The 18,422-nt window shown below is 42.2% G+C and overlaps 1 protein-coding gene across 2 annotated transcripts in view; it reads right to left on the reverse strand.

Annotated features, from left to right (window-relative positions):
- The window catches only part of atrnl1b (attractin-like 1b), a 1,062,984-nt gene that overhangs the window by 776,945 nt on the left and 267,617 nt on the right, over positions 1-18,422 (reverse strand). For both annotated transcript variants that reach the window (XM_070876576.1, XM_070876575.1), the window contains exons 17-18: positions 13,561-13,749; positions 5,129-5,347 (exon numbers count right to left, since the gene is read on the reverse strand). In XM_070876576.1, the coding sequence (XP_070732677.1) occupies positions 5,129-5,347; positions 13,561-13,749 (408 nt within the window). The remainder of the gene's footprint in view (positions 1-5,128; positions 5,348-13,560; positions 13,750-18,422) is intronic.

Raw genomic sequence — 18,422 nt, forward strand, 5'->3', positions numbered from 1 at the left:
GGGGAGGAAAGAGGCGGGGGAGGAAAGAGGCGGGGGAGGAAAGAGGCGGGGGAGGAAAGAGGCGGGGGAGGAAAGAGGCGGGGGAGGAAAGAGGCGGGGGAGGAAAGAGGCGGGGGAGGAAAGAGGCGGGGGAGGAAAGAGGCGGGGGAGGAAAGAGGCGGGGGAGGAAAGAGGCGGGGGAGGAAAGAGGCGGGGGAGGAAAGAGGCGGGGGAGGAAAGAGGCGGGGGAGGAAAGAGGCGGGGGAGGAAAGAGGCGGGGGAGGAAAGAGGCGGGGGGAGGGGGAGGGAAGAGGCGGGGGGAGGGGGAGGGAAGAGGCGGGGGGAGGGGGAGGGAAGAGGCGGGGTGAGGGGGAGGGAAGAGGCGGGGTGAGGGGGAGGGAAGAGGCGGGGTGAGGGGGTGGGAAGAGGCGGGGGGAGGGGGAGGGAAGAGGCGGGGGGAGGGGGAGGGAAGAGGCGGGGGGAGGGGGAGGGAAGAGGCGGGGGGAGGGGGAGGGAAGAGGCGGGGGGAGGGGGAGGGAAGAGGCGGGGGGAGGGGGAGGGAAGAGGCGGGGAGGGGGAGGAAAGAGGCGGGGGAGGAGGGAGGAAAGAGGCGGGGGGAGGGGGAGGGAAGAGGCGGGGGGAGGGGGAGGGAAGAGGCGGGGGGAGGGGGATGGAAGAGGCGGGGGGAGGGGGAGGGAAGAGGCGGGGGGAGGGGGAGGGAAGAGGCGGGGGGAGGGGGAGGGAAGAGGCGGGGGAGGGGGAGGGAAGAGGCGGGGGAGGGGGAGGGAAGAGGCGGGGGAGGGGGAGGAAAGAGGCGGGGGGAGGGGGAGGGGGGAAGGGAAGAGGAGGGGGAGGGAAGAGGCGGGGGGAGCGAGAGGGAAGAGGCGGGGGGAGGGAGATGGAAGAGGGAAGAGGCAGGGGGAGGGGGGAGGGAAGAGGCGGGTGGGAGGGGGGAGGGAAGAGGCGGGTGGGAGGGGGGAGGGAAGAGGCGGGTGGGAGGGGTGGAGGAGGGGAGAGGGAGGGAGAGCTGGCAGCTCTCCACATGCGCGTTGGAGTCTGCGCGCATGCGCAGTAACTCCAGCCCCCAGCCTCTGTGTGCGTGCTGCAGCGTGGGACCTGATGCACCCCTCCCCTATCCCAGGCCGAATGGCCTCCCGCACAGGCTGGCCTGCTGCCTTCCCGGGCTGCAAAGCCACAACAAGCAGGTTGGTGCTGGGCCCAAGCCGGCGCAGCGAGGACTGCGGGGCAGGGGAGGATTCAGAACCGCAGGATGGGTTCGATCATCGACCACATGGGAGTAGGGGGTTCCGATCCCGTGGGCCGTCCGATTCCCAGGAAGATCTGATCCCCAGACGTGTCCGATCTCTGACCCCAGGTGATGTTCAGATCCTGGAGGGCCTGATCCCCGACCCCGGGAGGTAGGATTGTTTGTAAGGGGCGGGCTGATGGTGGGTGAGCTTAGGCGGCTGGGAGAACATAAGAATTATGAGCAGGAGGTACTTCTATTCTTTATTTGGATATTTTGAAAAAATTATGTAAATATGTTTTGTCTCTTCTTTTAATTTTGTAGTTTAAGCTTCCATGAATGCTTCTGTTGTATAGTAAATTAACTTTGCGAAGTTTGTCATATGACGTCCTGTATAGCTGTTTGATCTTTTTCACATTCTTTAGTCAAGTCATTGAGTTCTGCTGGCCTCCGATGTACCTACCTGCACTGATTTCTTCACTCTCCGCAAGGGTTTTCTGTGCGGCCACATATGCTGTCCTAAGTTAGTTTGGAGTAACTATTAGCTGTCTAAAGTGGCCTAAATGGCCAAAACAGGCATAGATGGCTGGCTAATGCCCCCTTTTGAAAACAACTAAACTAAACAAAATCCTAACTAACTCACTTACACTGGCGCAAATTGAATGTGCAAAATGGGGATTTTTAAGATACTCCAGAAAAACCAAATTGCTCAAAAAAACGGAGCAACTCCTGGTCAATTTTGAACCCAATGTACCCAAATATAAACCCAAAATCTTGTTTGTTCTTTCTATAACATTTTCCACTTGCAACATTGCTTTAAACATTATGGGCCCAAATTTCCCCATGAGTTGCACCGTTTTTTTTTGGTGTAACTTGATTTTTCTGGTGTATCTTTTTAGATGCAAATATGGCCGTTTAATTTGCGCCAGTGTAAGTGAGTTAGTTTGTTTTTTTGTTAGGTCAGTTTTTTTTTCCAAAAGCAGAGCAACCAAATGCGGCATCGGTGGTGATTGGGGGGGGGGGGGGGGGGAGGGGAGAATGAGAGAGCGTGCACTACTGGCTGTCCTTCATATCGAGGGGGGCGACCGAACGTGGCATCTTAATTTGCATACAAACAGCAACACAGGCAAGACACTGCTGCAAGTTTCGGCGCTACTGCACATGCGCGAACACTGGACCCACGCCACTGCGCACGCGCGCGCGCGCGCTGCCGGTACTGATTTTGGCGCAGGGCTGTAGCTCCGCCCCCCCCGTGCCACGCCAGGGCACTCCAGACTCTTTAGAACATCCAAGATGGGGCCATTTTTTGCTGGCGCCGTTTCCAGCGCACAAAGGGCAAGTACATCAAAAAACGGATTGGCCAAAATTGGGCCCATCGTATTATTTTGTTCCTCCGTTTCATTGAGAATTCTACCATTTAGAGGTCATTTCTATTATCTGTTATTTTCTCCCAAAATGTGCTTGCTAATATTTATCCACACTGCATTTGCCATAGATCTACGAACTCCCTTAAGCTGTCTAACCTCTTGAGAGTCTCCTGCATCCTTCCTCACGGCTTACCAGTTTGAATGCATCAGCCAACATTGATATTATTCCCTCTGTGCACATGTCTGAATTGTTCATGTATATAGAGTACAGAGGTACCAACACAGATTGCTAGTGTACACCATTAGGTATAACCTACCAATATAGATAAACATTAATTTTGTCCTATTTTTAGCTTTATACTCTTCAAGCATTATTCTATCCCTGCCATTACTTTACCTTTAATGTCATGGGCCTTAATTTTCAGAACATATCTTTTGTGTGGTCAAATGGTTTTGAAAATTGAAATAAACATTCGCTGAATTCACTTTGTCAAGTTCCTTCAAGAATTTGAATAAGTTGGAATGAATCTGTGTTGACTGTTTCTTATTAAGCCTCATCTTTTCAAGTGGGACATTGCTGAGAAAAATATTACATTGACTTTAATTTACTCAGGTGCAATTGAACCTGCGAATAGGCAGGTTGTTTGACCCACTTCAGTACATGAGCCAATGATGTAATCTAATTTTAAGGCTCAAGTCCTGTTGCTTAGTGGAACAACATGGAATGACTGACATATCCCATAAAATGGCCCAGACAAAGAGAATTATAATACCATCTCCAATTTCACCACAAAACTCCTCAATGAATAGTTCCCTACCTTCTTTCACAGCTGTAGGAAAAGGAGATCTCAAAACTGTCAATTAATACATATAGCTCTGCTTCTCCTTCCCAAGTGTATGGGATGGAGCTTATTCACAATGTTCGAGTTGTATTATAGAGTTGTATCTCTTATTTGCTACATGTGGTGCATGGTAGCCCTTGAATCTTTTACTGCTGATCAATGGATTGCTGCTGCTGTCAACTCCCAAAATGGAAATTCAGCAATTATTGAAAAAAAGCATGGACAATTGTTTGAGACAGTTAACGAACTTTGAATTTAGGAATTTTATAGACACCAAATCTTTGGTCAGACTTCAGCCCTGAACCCCGCATGCCAAAAACCATAACTGTCCCCTCCTGTAGCTGGCTCATATCTCTATGCAGCAATGTTCTCCCATATATAAATGGCCACTGTGCAGTGAAAGCTAAAGATAAGTCAACTGAAAGAAAACATTTTTCAAGTAAAACAAAATCACTTTATATGGCCTTTCAAAACCCATCTGGAGATTAAGTAGATGATTTCAAGAGCTAGTGAGCACAGAAACAGTTTTAAAAGCAAATTCTGTGGAAATCAACATCCTGGCCCTGAATTCGCCCATAAAATGGTCCAGACAAAGAGGATTATAATAATACCATCTCCAAGGTGCGCAACGTGTCTGTAGGGGCCACAAAAGTTCCGGTTTAGGCATGCAAATCCTATTGATAGATCGCACGCATCCAAAGGTAAAGGGCCGTCGCGAGCGGAGAGTCTCCTGCCCAACAAATTCCCTTGAAATGTTTACAAACGGGATTGATAAAACCGACAGCAAATTCTGGGCCCCTATTCCAATACTAAAAATGGCAGTATCTAATTAAGTCGGGTCATAGTTTAGTCTTATGACAATTAGGTACTTAATTAAAAGAGAAGGATCACCAGGGTGCAGTACTTTTGTGAGGTGTTTTTCCATCTGCAGCATATTAGAAAATGGTACAAGTCATAAATAGTCTTTCTTTTTTTGTTTAAGTTCTTGAATTTTCCCCCGAGTGGAAACCTGCGATTGCGATCTCTCTATGCCATAAAGTAAATTACAGATGTACAGGGGAGCATCTCCACAAAACTATCTGGAAATCTGTAATTGCGACTGGCATGGATAAATTTCCAAGGGCACACTATTTTGGAAAAGTTAGTCACTACTAAGGGCTCAGCGCCCCTAATGTTCCTCATCACCAATCTTCTCAATTGGACTTGGCAGACATTTTTCTTGAAAGAAAATAAGGAGCCAAAAAGTTTTGTGTAACAAAATAATTGGACTGTCAACAAATTGCATTTATACAATGCCTTTAACATTGTAGAAACATCCCAAGGCACTTCACAGGAGTGTTAGCAGACAAAATCTGTCAGAATTACATGTACGATTCTCATTACTTTGGGCTTCCATGTTCATCAGCTGTGCAGAAATTGGATGAAAGCGAATTCAGAACACAAGTATTTAATTCACGCCAGGTAATTTCATATATAATTGCAGAAATTAGAGTACTGATATTGGAACATGAACATTTACACTAAAATGGTGAACTAAAATGTAAGTTGTGCTTGTCTAATAAAATTAGCAGCACCTATAATATTGTTTAAAATTCACTTAGCTGTTTTTATAATTAACTATTTTAATATTGTGTTCTTTAAATATCTTTGCTAACATAAAGCTACATATTTAGTGGTGCAGCAATAATGCCTACCTGGGCACTGAATGAAAGCCCATTCATTGTTTTTGTCTTTTGAGCAAAGATCCATATCAAGTGTCATTTCATGGGTATTCTTCCCAGCAGAATTCATTGGTCCTCTTGAAGAGCCTTCTATGCATTGTCCCTTTCCTGTATTAGTGGGGTCATTGCACCAACCACAACCAGGGTGTCCCAAACACTGTTCACATGTACGAAGTCCAGAACAATTTTGAGCTGTGCCAAAAAAAATATAGGGGAAAAAAATGATTACATTAAATCTTAATTCAAATCAAAAATTCACACGCACAGCATTTAGATGCAGTTGTGTCTGTCACACTGTTGTATGAAAATTCTCACAAATACCAACTTCAAACGAATCCTCAGATAGAACATTTCGTCAGCTCAGCAGGGAGTGAACTGTAAAGTGAAATTTTGTTATACAATAAACGTTTAGCAAATTATTGGACATCTTGTGTAAGTTTCATAAATCCATTTTGTACTGACAGCATCCCTGATTTCCGCATCCTCTTTCCCATGATCATTTTACAATAGATCTCTCCATTTTCAGTGCTGTCAGGCGATCTTTCAGACATTATAATGGACAGGCAACCCTACAGTTAAATTTCTCACTAAATGCATTCTCAAGAATAGAAAATCCAATTGTATTTCCTCCGGTATCAGCTTTGGTGTCAGCACTATTCTCCCGTTGTACATCACACAAACAGTAATATGTTAGAAAGGCAGCTTTAATAAATCACCAGAACCCATTAGCATTCAATTTGTGATGAAAGGCATACATCGACAAATCACGTTAAACTATTCTGAGCAACAAAACAAAAACGGTAAAATTTAGAACCAAAAAAGAAAAGGAAGTAGTAAGTGGTTAATTTAGGAGAAAATGCAGATGTTCAAAGTGATTGCATCAGCTATCACTGCGTCAACCAATGAAAAATCATAAAACAATCTAGTGAACTAAAAGTGAAACAGTGGATAAATTCATGCTTCCTGAGATGAAAGGGTTGACTTATGAAGAAAGGTTGAGCAGGATGGGCCTATACTCATTAGAGTTTAGAAGAATGAGATGATCTTATTGAAACATACAAGATACTGAAGAGGCTCGGCAAGGTAGATGCAGAGAGGATGCTTCCACTCGTGGGGGAATCTAGAACTAGGGGCATAGTTTAAGAATAAGGGGCCGCCCATTTAGAAATGAGATGAGGAGAAATTTATTTTCTCAGAGGGTTGTAAATCTGTGGAATTCTCTGCCCCAGAGAGCTGTGGAGGCTGGGTCATTGAATATATTTAAGGTGGAGGTAGATTTTTGAAGAACCGGGAGTGAAAGGTTGTGGGGAGCTGAGCCTAAGATCAGATCAGCCATGATCTTATTAAATGGCGGAGCAGGCTCGAGGGGCCAAATGGCCAGCTCCTGCTCCATTTTCTTATGTTCTTATAAAATACAAATGTGCTATTAGACACCACTGGTAGGAAATGTATAGTATTCTAATTGCAGGAAATTGAGATAGCAACTGATTGTCCGCACTCAGATAAAATTACATATATTTAAGCAACAGTAAATGAACTGTTTCTCAATTGCTTGATCAGCTTTACCCGATTCCAGAAGCAGTTATCCAATCATGGCACTTGATGATGTTAATGAAGTCAATTTCACCTTTTATTACATCATACTCCCTTTGAATTACTTCTAGTCATTAAATATTTGGATTTTTTCAGTGTTTGATACTTGCTTAATCCTTTAAAAGATATCATTTAACCCAGCACAATCTTATTGCATTATCACCATTCCACACAGTGCTTGAAGGTAGCATATGGGGACCAATGTCTTTACAAAGTGAGGCAATAGATCATTTTTGTCATCAAAAATGCCCCTGAATTTGCTGGAGTGGGGTATCTCACAGCAAGCACCCAAAGTTAGATTTTTTTCCCCTAATCTTTCAGCTCCAATTAATTTTGTGCCGCAAATTGCTGGAAGCGCCAATAAATGGAAGTGCAAGGTCAATGGGGCATCTTGGTGAGTGATGGGACCAATAGTCTATCTCCTTAACCAATGAAATTTAAGGATTTTAACAAAGCTCTGATGGCAGCTTGGACATCTGATTATTTAAACAAGGTTTAATAAAATATCACCAAATTATATGCAGGGAAATGTGTAACCCTAAGTTTTTTTTTTGCCAATGGAATGTGACACAAAGGCAAGAGCCTCCTGCCCAGGAATCAGAGGGTTTTTTAAAATTCTTGAACCGAAGGTAGCTCCTGCCTACATGTGAAAGCTATATATTTTATAGCAATTCACAACAAATCAAATTTGATGACCTTCCTCTTGGCTGGGCAGAAACATTTCTTGCTTTGCCATCCAGTTACTAACCCACCTATTGTGAATCAGTGGCATTTGCATCCGGTAAAGCACTTTCCAATCTGTGCTCTCTTTGCTTACTATCATTTATTGCATTCCTGAATGCATTTTATTTTCTCCGAGGGATTTACTTCCTTTTATAATTTCCCCAATTTAACTTCCATCCTGGTTGCATGCTTTATGTGGCACGTGCAGAACAATTTATTGCTAGCTCGATTCATTGTGTAAGGCCAGTGGAAACATAAATTACCCTATTAATAGGGCTTTACTTTACAACATTTTCTTTAAACTCATTGGGAAGTTGATGGCAAGCTCCATTTTTTGCAAGGCTAATAGCGGGACAGCACAATTCATCCAACAATTTGTGGCTAAGTCTCAACTCACTACGTATCTCTTTCTTGCCATAAATTGTTGTGTCTTTATGCATCAATAACCAATATGGGATTTTTTTTCTACACAAGACTCTTTCTGTGGAAAATACTGCAGCCACTATAGGATCAAGACATGTCGCATATACGGGACAACAAGTCACAACAGAACCGGACGTGACATTCACATTATCAAAAGCAAACAAATGGAAAGTCAAAGGCCGCCAACCTTCATCTAATCAGAGGGTGCATAATCAGGTCAAAGAAAAAGTGAGATGCCTTGTGACTACTACAAGATGTTCTGGAAGACTGTGGCCTCAGATATGAGTGACCCCATGGGCAGGTTGGGGCATGTAGACCAAGTCTAAGAATTATATAAAAGTAGAGAAAAGGCTAGTCAACCAGAGAGAACCAAGGAACAACACCTCGAGAAACATAGAAACATAGAAAATAGGTGCAGGAGTAGGCCATTCGGCCCTTCGAGCCTGCACCACCATTCAATAAGATCATGGCTGATCATTCACCTCAGTACCTCTTTCCTGCTTTCTCTCCATACCCCTTGATCCCTTTAGCCGTAAGGGCTATATCTAACTCCCCTCTTGAATATATCCAACGAACTGGCATCAACAACTCTCTGCGGTAGAGAATTCCACAGGTTAACAACCCACTGAGTGAAGAAGTTTCTCCTCATCTCAGTCCTAAATGGCTTACCCCTTATCCTTAGACTGTGTTCCCTGGTTCTGGACTTCCCCAACATCAGGAACATTCTTTCTGCATCTAACCTGTCCAGTCCCGTCAGAATTTTACACGTTTCTATGAGATCCCCTCTCATCCTTCTAAACTCCAGTGAATACAGGCCCAGTCATTCCAGTCTCTCCTCATATGTCAGTCCTGCCATCCCAGGCGAAGCAGGGACCTCAAGTTAGGAACTTGAAGCGGGACTGCAGAGCAGGGACTGATCACCTCTGTTTTAACATATAGTACACAGGGTGAGAGGCTTGTGTGGTTTACTTGTCTGTATTTTACTATTTGCTATTAAAGTGTTTCATTGGAATAGATGAGACTTGTTTCAATTATTCTCGACACTCAAAAACCTGAACCGTAATTTTTGTAGTACTGTGGTGAACTACTAGTCAATTTGTCACTCGGCTCACAAAGTCACAGCACAAATATAGCAACAGTTCCCCTTTCATCTGTGCCCTTTTAAAACAATTTCCAAAGCAAAAGTGGAGTTAGTGTACTCAAGTGAAGATGCAAAATTTTCTAGTAAGCAATTAAACGGACTCTAATGGGCTCCATTTCCAAACACAGTTACATTTTGTAACAGCAGATCTAGTACTAAAAACATCTAAATGTTTAAATGTATCACTTTTATGGTCCCAAGTTTCTCAACAAAGCAGCCTCTTCCAATTAATTTTCTATCATGCTGAAAACTTCAGCAACCTTGAGGGCACAAATTAGATCAAATATATTTGGATTCTTAAAGCTCGAAAACAAATGTCCAATATGGTTGTTCAATTAATGTTTACAACTTACTTCTAAATTGTAGTTGCACAATGTACTGTGGGGACAAGGTATTTTTCTAACTCTTAAAAAAATTCAAAGTTACATGTCATTTTAGGACTGTCACAACAAAAAACAATTTAGGCTCGAGGGAAAAACAGGAAATCTAAAAGAATAGAAATCTACAACGCAAGGCCATTCTATGTCATATCAATATGTCAGCATGTGACACGTCAACAATGTTCCCTGTCACTACGGTACTTATTACAAAAGATCTGCCCTTTGATGAGAAAAAAAGGTTCTCAAAGATTTTCAAATCTTTTCAAAAATACTTTGAATTGGAAAGTTTTTCAGATGCACTCACTTTACCACCCTCTGCACCTCACAAAGAGATGCCCATGCTGTTTACCGCAGTGGCTTATTTAAACAACCTGTCCGAGTTACATTAAAATTAAGTGTTCTAACAAGGCCACAAGTTGTAATCTCTATCAGTTAATTCATACATGGTTTTAAACTGTGCTATCATATAGCCTGACAGCATTCATTTACACATTTCTTATAGGTAATTACATTAGTTATGAATATCACCTCAATCTTTGAACCAAAAGCTATTTCAAAGAAAGGAGAATTACATCATAATACAACAGAAAATTAAAAACAACTTGTATTTATATAGCACCTTTAACATAGTGAAACTTCCCAAGGCGCTTCACAGGAGTACTGAGAGATAAAAATCTGACACCAAGCCGTCTAAGTGGAAATTAGCGCAGGTTGGTCAGAGGTATGTTTTAAGGAGCGTCTTGAAGGAGGAAAGAGGTGTAAAGAGGTGTTGAGGTTTAGGCAGGGAGTTAGAGCTTGCGGCCCAGGCAACAGAAGGCACGGCCAGCAATGGTTGAGCGAGGGCAGAATTAGAGAAGCGCAGACATCTCGTGGGGGAGAGGGGAGGGGGGGGGCTTTAAAGGAGATTACAGAGATAGAGAGGGGCGAGGCCTTGTAAGGGATTTTTAAAAAAGGTGACAATTTTGAAAATCGAGGTCTTGCTTAAGCAGAAGCCACTGTAGGTCAGCGAGCACAGGGGTAATGGGTGAGCGGGGCTTGGGGAGAGTTAGGACACAGACTGCCGAGTTTTGGATCACCTCAAGTTTACATAGGGTAGAATATGGGACGTCAACCAGGAGTGCGTTAGAATAGACAAGTCTGGTGGTAACAAAGGCATGGATGAGGGCTTCAGCAGCAGATGAGTAGAGGCAAGGGCGGAGACGGGGGATGTTAGAGGTGGAAATTGATGATCTTAGTTATGCTGCGGATATGTGGTCGAAAGCACATTTCAGGGTCAAATATGACACCAAAATTAAGGCACTAGATAGTTAACTGAATAGAGAAATAATCTCCTCAGACACGTATAACAGAATTATTTAACATAATAAGAATAACAAAATGAATAGTTTTCATGAAATACCTAGTCATCTCTGACCAGAGTACAATTGGCAATTGCTTGCCGGCAAGCAACTGTCACAGATTTTACAACACAAAACACTTCAAAAAGTGAAGTGTAAGGACTCTCATTTCTGTTTCAACCCGATTTCCAATGTATATTAGCTGGTCATGTAATTATGCTCTCTAAAAATTATGTCTCTCTTCCTCAATTTCTCTGCTTCCTTCTTTTTGTGTGTTCTCTGTATTCTTTTCCCTTCCAGTCTTTTCTCATGTTCTCTCTATGGCCTCACACATTTTTCACCATGTGGTGTCTTCCCTTTTTTTAAAACAAACTCTTCAGGAACTCTGCCCTTCATTCCATATTTCCCACTCTCTATGTTCTAATCAGCATTACTTTAATGCCGTGATACCCAATCCAGGCTTATGATTCTCACAAATGTTCCTTCGCTGATTTAGTCAATTTCTCTGTTGTACCTTTGTCAAAACCATCAAGGAAAGGGAAGATGCCAGCCAACATATATTAACCTAGAGGGATTGCGCAGGAAGTGGCATAATATGTGCAGATGAGAGATTAACTGAGACAAAAGGTGTTGGAGCTTCAGGGCAGCAAGGCATGGAGCAAGTTAGATTTGGTTTTGTGGGAGGCCCAAAGCAGAGGGTCAGGACTGGAGCAAGTGGAGTGGGGCCTTTAAGTACTCAGTCGGGCAAGGGTCGGAGGACATTCTGAGGAATCTGCAAAATGGGAAGATTAGGGAAGGGACTAAGGACAGTAATCACTTGAAGAGGCTGGAAATGGAAAGCACTGGTGGTGTGGTGGTGGGAGCACTAAGGAATGCCCACTTGCACAAAGAAGCAAATCCAGAAGGCCTAGCAATGGACCATATAGTCGAATGCTGCCTTGATGTCAAGGGCAGCTACACTTGCCTTATTAGCACTCAGCTCTTCCCTGAAAGTGCAAGTAGATAAAGTCATGAAAAGTGCCAACAGCATTTTGAGATCTTATAGGTAGGGGCAGTGAGTACAAGAATAGTACAAAACTTTGGTTCGGCCACAATTAGAGTACTGTGTGCAGTTCTGGTGTCCCTTCAAAGAAAGAACATTAAAGCCAAAGAGAGTGTATAGCATACATTTACCAGGATGATGGCAGGGATGCAAAATTATACTTATGAGATGGGACTTAAGATATTGCGACTATTTACCCTGGAGCAGAGAAGGCTAAGAGAGTTTCACAAAAGCTTTTATTCGAGTGAATATGGATGATTTCCTTTGGTTGGGCTGTTAGTGACCGGGGTCAATTTAAAATGGTGACAAAGCGAGATGAAAGCTTCTATTTTTTTAAAAATAAACACAAAGGGTTATTGGAGGATGGAATGTTTTGCCACAGGGAGTGATTGCGGCACATGCCATTGGATTTTTAAAGAGAAAAATAGGAAGCACATTTAAGTGGAGGAAGAGAGGACTGTAGGGAAAGAGCGGGACAGTGGGATTTGTTTTGGATTTCCCCAACAAGAGTTGGCAGAGACACAATGACATGAATGGTCTTCTGTCCTATAAAATTCCATAGTTCTATAATGATTAGGCCAATTCTGATTTTTTTTTTTACTATACAGACACAAGATGCCTTGAAAGGCAACATTCAAGATTCACATGAGAAGTCTGCAGCTTTTATTAATGTTTCAGTTTGGAAGAAGCATAGCCACTGTTACAAGTCATACACACACACAGGGACAAAACATGATATTAATCCACTTCAATTCATAGTTTTATTCAGAGTTAATAACCTACTCGGTAGCACATAATAAAATTACTAGCATCAAAATTAAATTCTGTTGAATGTTTTGCTGGAAAACAATTTTTAAAGTGGCATTCAGATATCTCTTTATGGTATCCAATGAACTGTGGTGATCTACAATAATATAATTAAACCAATGTAATATAATTATTTTGTAGTCTGTGGAAATAAGTAAATAACAACCTCTGAGCAAGCGGTTATAAATAGTGGCTCTGAATCCAGAAGGTCCCGATATTTTTCCCTCATGTTGCTTCAGATAATAAGCATAAGATTCAGTACTCAGCCTTTACCTCAAAAAAGACTGAAGTTGTCAAACGGGCTTCAATTTTGCTTACATTCAATTATTTAATAATGCAGTAAGTCTAAAGAGCAGATGTTTTAGGATCTACATAACAAATACTAAGCTGCCACTGACCATTATTTATCCTATAGCCAAATATAAAAAGTGGACAAATATAAAACCTGTGTCAATTTTTTTTTATAAATAGTTTTGGCTCCCTTTTGGGTTTGTACAAATTGTATTTACAAACATGAAAAGCCAATATAAACACTTAACTTTAGAGTTAGGTTCTGAACTTAATTTGTGAAACTGTAAATCACTCTTGCTGTATTTTTCCCTTGCCAATTTTATCATCTCCTTTCCTAAACCTGCTGGCTCTTCGTTGCAGTACACAGGCACCTGGCACTCTCTAACACCTCATTCCAGGTGGCTGCTTTTCATGTGACTATTGCTATTTTACCATTACAGTTGAGTTTAATCTGCACACAAGTGCTTCCAGCACAGGTTACTGGATAGCTCACAAGAGTGGTGGTGACCGTGGTCAATTTTATCCTATTTGAGAGGGTCGAGACCAATCGTGGTATCCCAAACCAGAAATCAACTACTTTAGCTAATTATTGCACACATTTACTGAGTCACCAGGAGAGGGGAGAGGCGCCTTATGCACCAGTTAAGAAAAAATAAACAAATACTTACAAATACAGCTCACAGTCTGCCACTCCATGCATTGTCCATAAGGAAAAGAGATTACATATGTATTGGAATCCACACAACGCTTAGCACTGCTGCACCACATGCATTCCACACCTTGGCTTGTGCAGTTCGAACATGTTGTTCTGAAGGAGCAAGGAGTCTTGCATGGTCGGGCACTTTGATTTGGACTGACTGCAAAAGGAATCAGAAAGTCTCTTACTTAAAATTAGTTAAATAATAATTCATAGCACTTTTCAGTTAAAATGTCAATTTCATGCACATACTATATGGTCCCTTTTCACAAAGACTTTATGCAGTTACAAAAATGGTTTGAATTTTTTTCTGTAATCAGTTTACACGTGACCGTTTGCACAAACTTAGCGGAAAATTCTATTGTATTGGATCGTAAATACATTTTGCAAGTTGGAACTTGCAGTGGAGCTTTTGGGATTCTATCTATTAATCACTTGTATTTTAACCAAAGCCTGGTAACAGGTTAATCTGACATTTAAATTGCCAAATCATTGGGTTCATTGGACAGTTTGAATTTCCATTACAGTTAAATGGTCATCATACTCTTATGCCTATTAGTAATGCCAGAACGATGTACTAATTGCAGAGAAATCAGCCGGTGAGGTTTTTGCAAATAAAAATGTATTGCCTAGAGATCCTGCTATAAGAACTTGAGACTTTATTCAATATAGTTCAAAACTGTTGAAATGTAACATTTTTAAATGCTTTCTTTTGCCTCTGAAGATCCAAATTTACCCAGGTTGACAGACCAGTGGTTTCTGTTTTGTTAATGGTTAAGAGTTCTGGTAGTACAACTACAAATCTCCAATATGGTCACAGTGATGGAAATCTCCATGGGTTCAGTGCTGTACTGAGGAAGTAGTGAAACCTTTGTAAATTAGCGACATCCAAGAGACTTGCATCAGGTGTCTATTTTTTGTGCAGGTGTCCTTATTTTCAAAATGGTCCCTGTATGTGCAGTAAGCTGGATAAGCCAACTATCTTAGGATTGGCTGTATCTTCTATCATCTATTTTTCACCCTCACTTGGGATCCTGTCTAATTCTGAGCCCTGTCAGCGGGATGAGAGTTCAGTTCATTTTCTGTTTGTAGGGTTTCCCAGTTCATTGCCATCCCATGGTGCTTTTCCATTGAGGTAGGGATGTCGTGAGCATGGGATCTGCTACCATGCTGCTGTAGAGCTGGAGTGCCTGAGATATCCTACCAAATTGGCAGGGGGATTAATGTCCTGCAGACCCTTGTCCTGGAACCCCTCCCTCTGTGTGTTTCAGCTGCTAATGTTTGATGTATTGGGGGTGGGGGGGAAAGAGAAGGTATTGAGAGGTTAACAGATCATCAGTACCTGACATACAGGTGGAGTGAGATGTCATGTTGCCCGGTGCAGCTCCCGGCTTTTAGTCGAATGGAAAGCTCTTTACCCAGCAGCTACAAGAGAGAAACTGCTCTGGGATAGAGCCGTGCAAGCATTCAATCCCCGAGATAGATAGATTTTTCTGCCGCTACGGATGCTGGGTCAAGAGCTCCCCATTCCACAAAAGACATTTCTTTCACCCGTTGTCGTCTTGGGTTGACCTGCGTGTCCAGTGTTTTAAGTTGTAAACGAACTTAAACATTGAAGGCTGTCCACAGTTTGAAATTTGAGAGTATCCATGGCTTCTAGGAACAGCTTGTATCTGATGCAATGCAAAGTATTTGTGACGGTTAATAAGTGTCTGTTTTTTTGGCAGTGCCTCCTCTGTACAGGTTTCACTCTACTGCATTGTCGGAGGTGCTGTCTTCTGGAGGAGACATTAAACCAAAGCCCCGTTTGCCAGCTCAGGTGGACACAAAACATCCCATCACACTATTCAAAGAAGAATTGGGGAATTCTCAATGTTCTGGACAACATTTATTACTCAGCCAGCACCATTAAAAGTAGATTAGCTGGTCGTTTCTCTTCTCATTGTTGTTTGTAGGATCTTGCTGTGCATGTAATCGCTGCAGTGTTTGCCTACAAAACAACAGCAACTACGCTTCAAATGTAATTAATTGGGTGTGAAGTGCTCTGGGATGTCCTGAGGATCTGAAAGGTACTACATAAAATGTACGTTTTTCTTTGATGTAAATTGTCCTCACTGCTCATAGTTAGAACGTTGATTCATTGCTCTTTCATATGTATGAAATATGAAAAGACGGTTGTATTATTCAGCTAAGATGCAACTGTCTCCCTTTAAGCCATAAAGTAAAACTATTAAATAAAAGACAGGCTAAAGAGATTTTTAAAAATTTGATAAAGGAAATTCAAAATTAGAGTTTGTTCATCAGTTTCAGTCTGCAGCTGGGAAGCACCTAACTTTTTAAGATTGTGCTCTCATTAGAACTCAGGATAAAACGTCTGCGTTTCTTTCATGCATGTTTCTTTAAAAAAACATTCTTTTTTTTAAATAAAAATTGCGATTGGTAAAGTTATGTTACAGACATCATGATTGCTGAGGAGTACTTTAGTTGGTGGGTCAGTTTCAAAGCGCTGGAGAAGTACCACCAGCGCTGCCTCTACAAGATCCTGCAAATCTACTGGGAGGATAGATGCACCAATGTCAGTGTTCTCGATCAGACCAACATCCCTAGCATTGAAGCACTGACCACACTCAGCCAGCTCTGTTGGGCGGGCCACATTGTCCGCATGCCCGACATGAGACTCCCAAAGTAAGTGCTCTACTCGGAACTCCTACATGGAAAGTGAACCCCAGGTGGGCAGAGGAAATGTTTCAAGACACCCTCAAAGCCTCCTTGATAAAGTGCAACATCCCCACCGACACATGGGAGTCCCTAGCCCAAGACTGCCCTAAGTGGAGGAAGAGCATCCAGGAGGGCACTGAGCACCTCGAGTCTCGACGCCGAGAGCATGCAGAAAACAAGCGCAGACAGCGGAAGGAGTGTGCGGCAAACCAGACTCCCCACCCACCCTTTCCTTCAACCACTCTCTGTCCCACCTGTAACAGAGACCATAATTCCCTATGATGACCATGTATCTGATTTGTAGCCGACAAAGACCCTGGTGTAAGCATGTGCTGCACTGTACCTCTTCTATGATCAGAGTTTCACAAAAGCAGTGCATATCCTTGACCCCCCCTGCAGTGCAAATCTTTGTGGTGTTTTAAATAGCAGTGGCTCCGTGCACCTCTTTAGAAATTGTGGCAGCTGCTAGAGTAACAGGACTTCATGAGAATAATTTGGTTCCTTTGGTTGCAGACCAGGTCCACATTCATGAAGTGGTGCCCTTGTCCCTTCCTGAAAGAAGTGGTTTTGGGCGTAAAGGCCTATATGTCCATGAGTGCAGTCAATAAAGCCCTGCAATCTGTAGTACCTGGTCACATGATTGAAGTGGAGGGCTCCTTCATGTTGCTGGCTGCTTTTTAAAAAAAGGAAACTGATGAAATCATAGGCTTTGGCAAATAATGCAATGACCTGAAGTTTGGGAGATGTGGTGGAAAGCCAGGCCCCCCCACCCACCCTTTTCTTCAACCACTGTCTGCTCCACCTGTGACAGAGACTGTAATTCCCGTTTTGGACTGTGCAGCCACCTGAGAACTCACTTTTAAAGTAGAAGCAAGTCTTCCTCAATTTCAAGGGATTGCCTATGATGATACATTTCAATTACTGCATTTCTCTTCTATTTTGAAAAAAATTGTCTATAATCAGCTGCTAAAAATTTGCTGAGAATAAATTTGCTTAAATGTGCCTGGACTTTCGTGTGACAGAATGCCTGTGTTGCCTGAAGTGTGACAGATTGGTATCGCATAAAGATGCACCAATTATTACATCAGTAGATGGATATATACATATACAGTTCAGTATTTTGAGGAAACTAAAAAATAAATAACTTGCTTTATATAGCATCTTTCACAACCCTAGGACATCCCAAAGCACCTCACAGCTAATGAAGTACTTTTGAAGTATAGTCGCCATTGGGTAATATAGGCAACTTCAATGCTATTTTCACTTACCACATACTCATAGAATTTGATATGCTACTTTTCTTAATACTATGCACAGAAAATAGTCTGAAGTGATATAAATATTTTTATCAGTGAAATAAATATTTGGGATAGTTCACTAGTATAAATATTCTTGCCTGTCCCTTACTCTAAAAATGCAGTATCCTATTTATCAAATTTTTAGTGTTTCAGAATTGTACTTAATTCGTTATTGCTTTCATAGAGGCCAATACATTGGGGTTATTCAAAATTCAACTGGATGCCTTTTGGGAGCATTAATGGGCTTGAATGGATAAAATGGGCTTTTGTCGTTCGTGACTTTTCTTGTGTTCTAAAAAGATCCCTCTATTCAGCAGCAATAGCATATGGATTGATTGTTGCATTCCTAGAGTTGAGATAAGGAAAATATTGCCAGATATGGCAGCCAATATCACTTCTCAGGGTACACACAATATACAATTACAAAGGTATGAAGGCAGAGTTGGATAAAATGGACTGGGAAAATAGATTAAAGGGTAAGACGGTAGATGAGCAGTGGCAAACATTTAAGGAGATATTTCATAACTCTCAGCAAAGATATCTTGCACTGAGACAGACTAAGAGAAGGATGAACCATCCGTGGCTAACTAAGGAAGTAAATTAGTATCAAATTGAAAACAAAGTCATACAATGTTGCGAAGAATATTGGAAGGCCAGAGGATTGGGAAATTTTTAGAAACCAGCAAAGGACGATTAACAAAATAATTGATAGGAGAGAGTTTATAAGAGTCAACTGGCAAAGAAATATTTAAAAAAAGACAAAAGGAGCTTCTATAGGTATATAAAAAGGAAGAGAGTAGCTAAAGTAAATGTTGGT

The sequence above is a fragment of the Pristiophorus japonicus genome, chromosome 3, assembly GCF_044704955.1.
Source record: "Pristiophorus japonicus isolate sPriJap1 chromosome 3, sPriJap1.hap1, whole genome shotgun sequence".
In the NCBI taxonomy this organism is placed as follows: Eukaryota; Metazoa; Chordata; class Chondrichthyes; family Pristiophoridae; genus Pristiophorus; species Pristiophorus japonicus.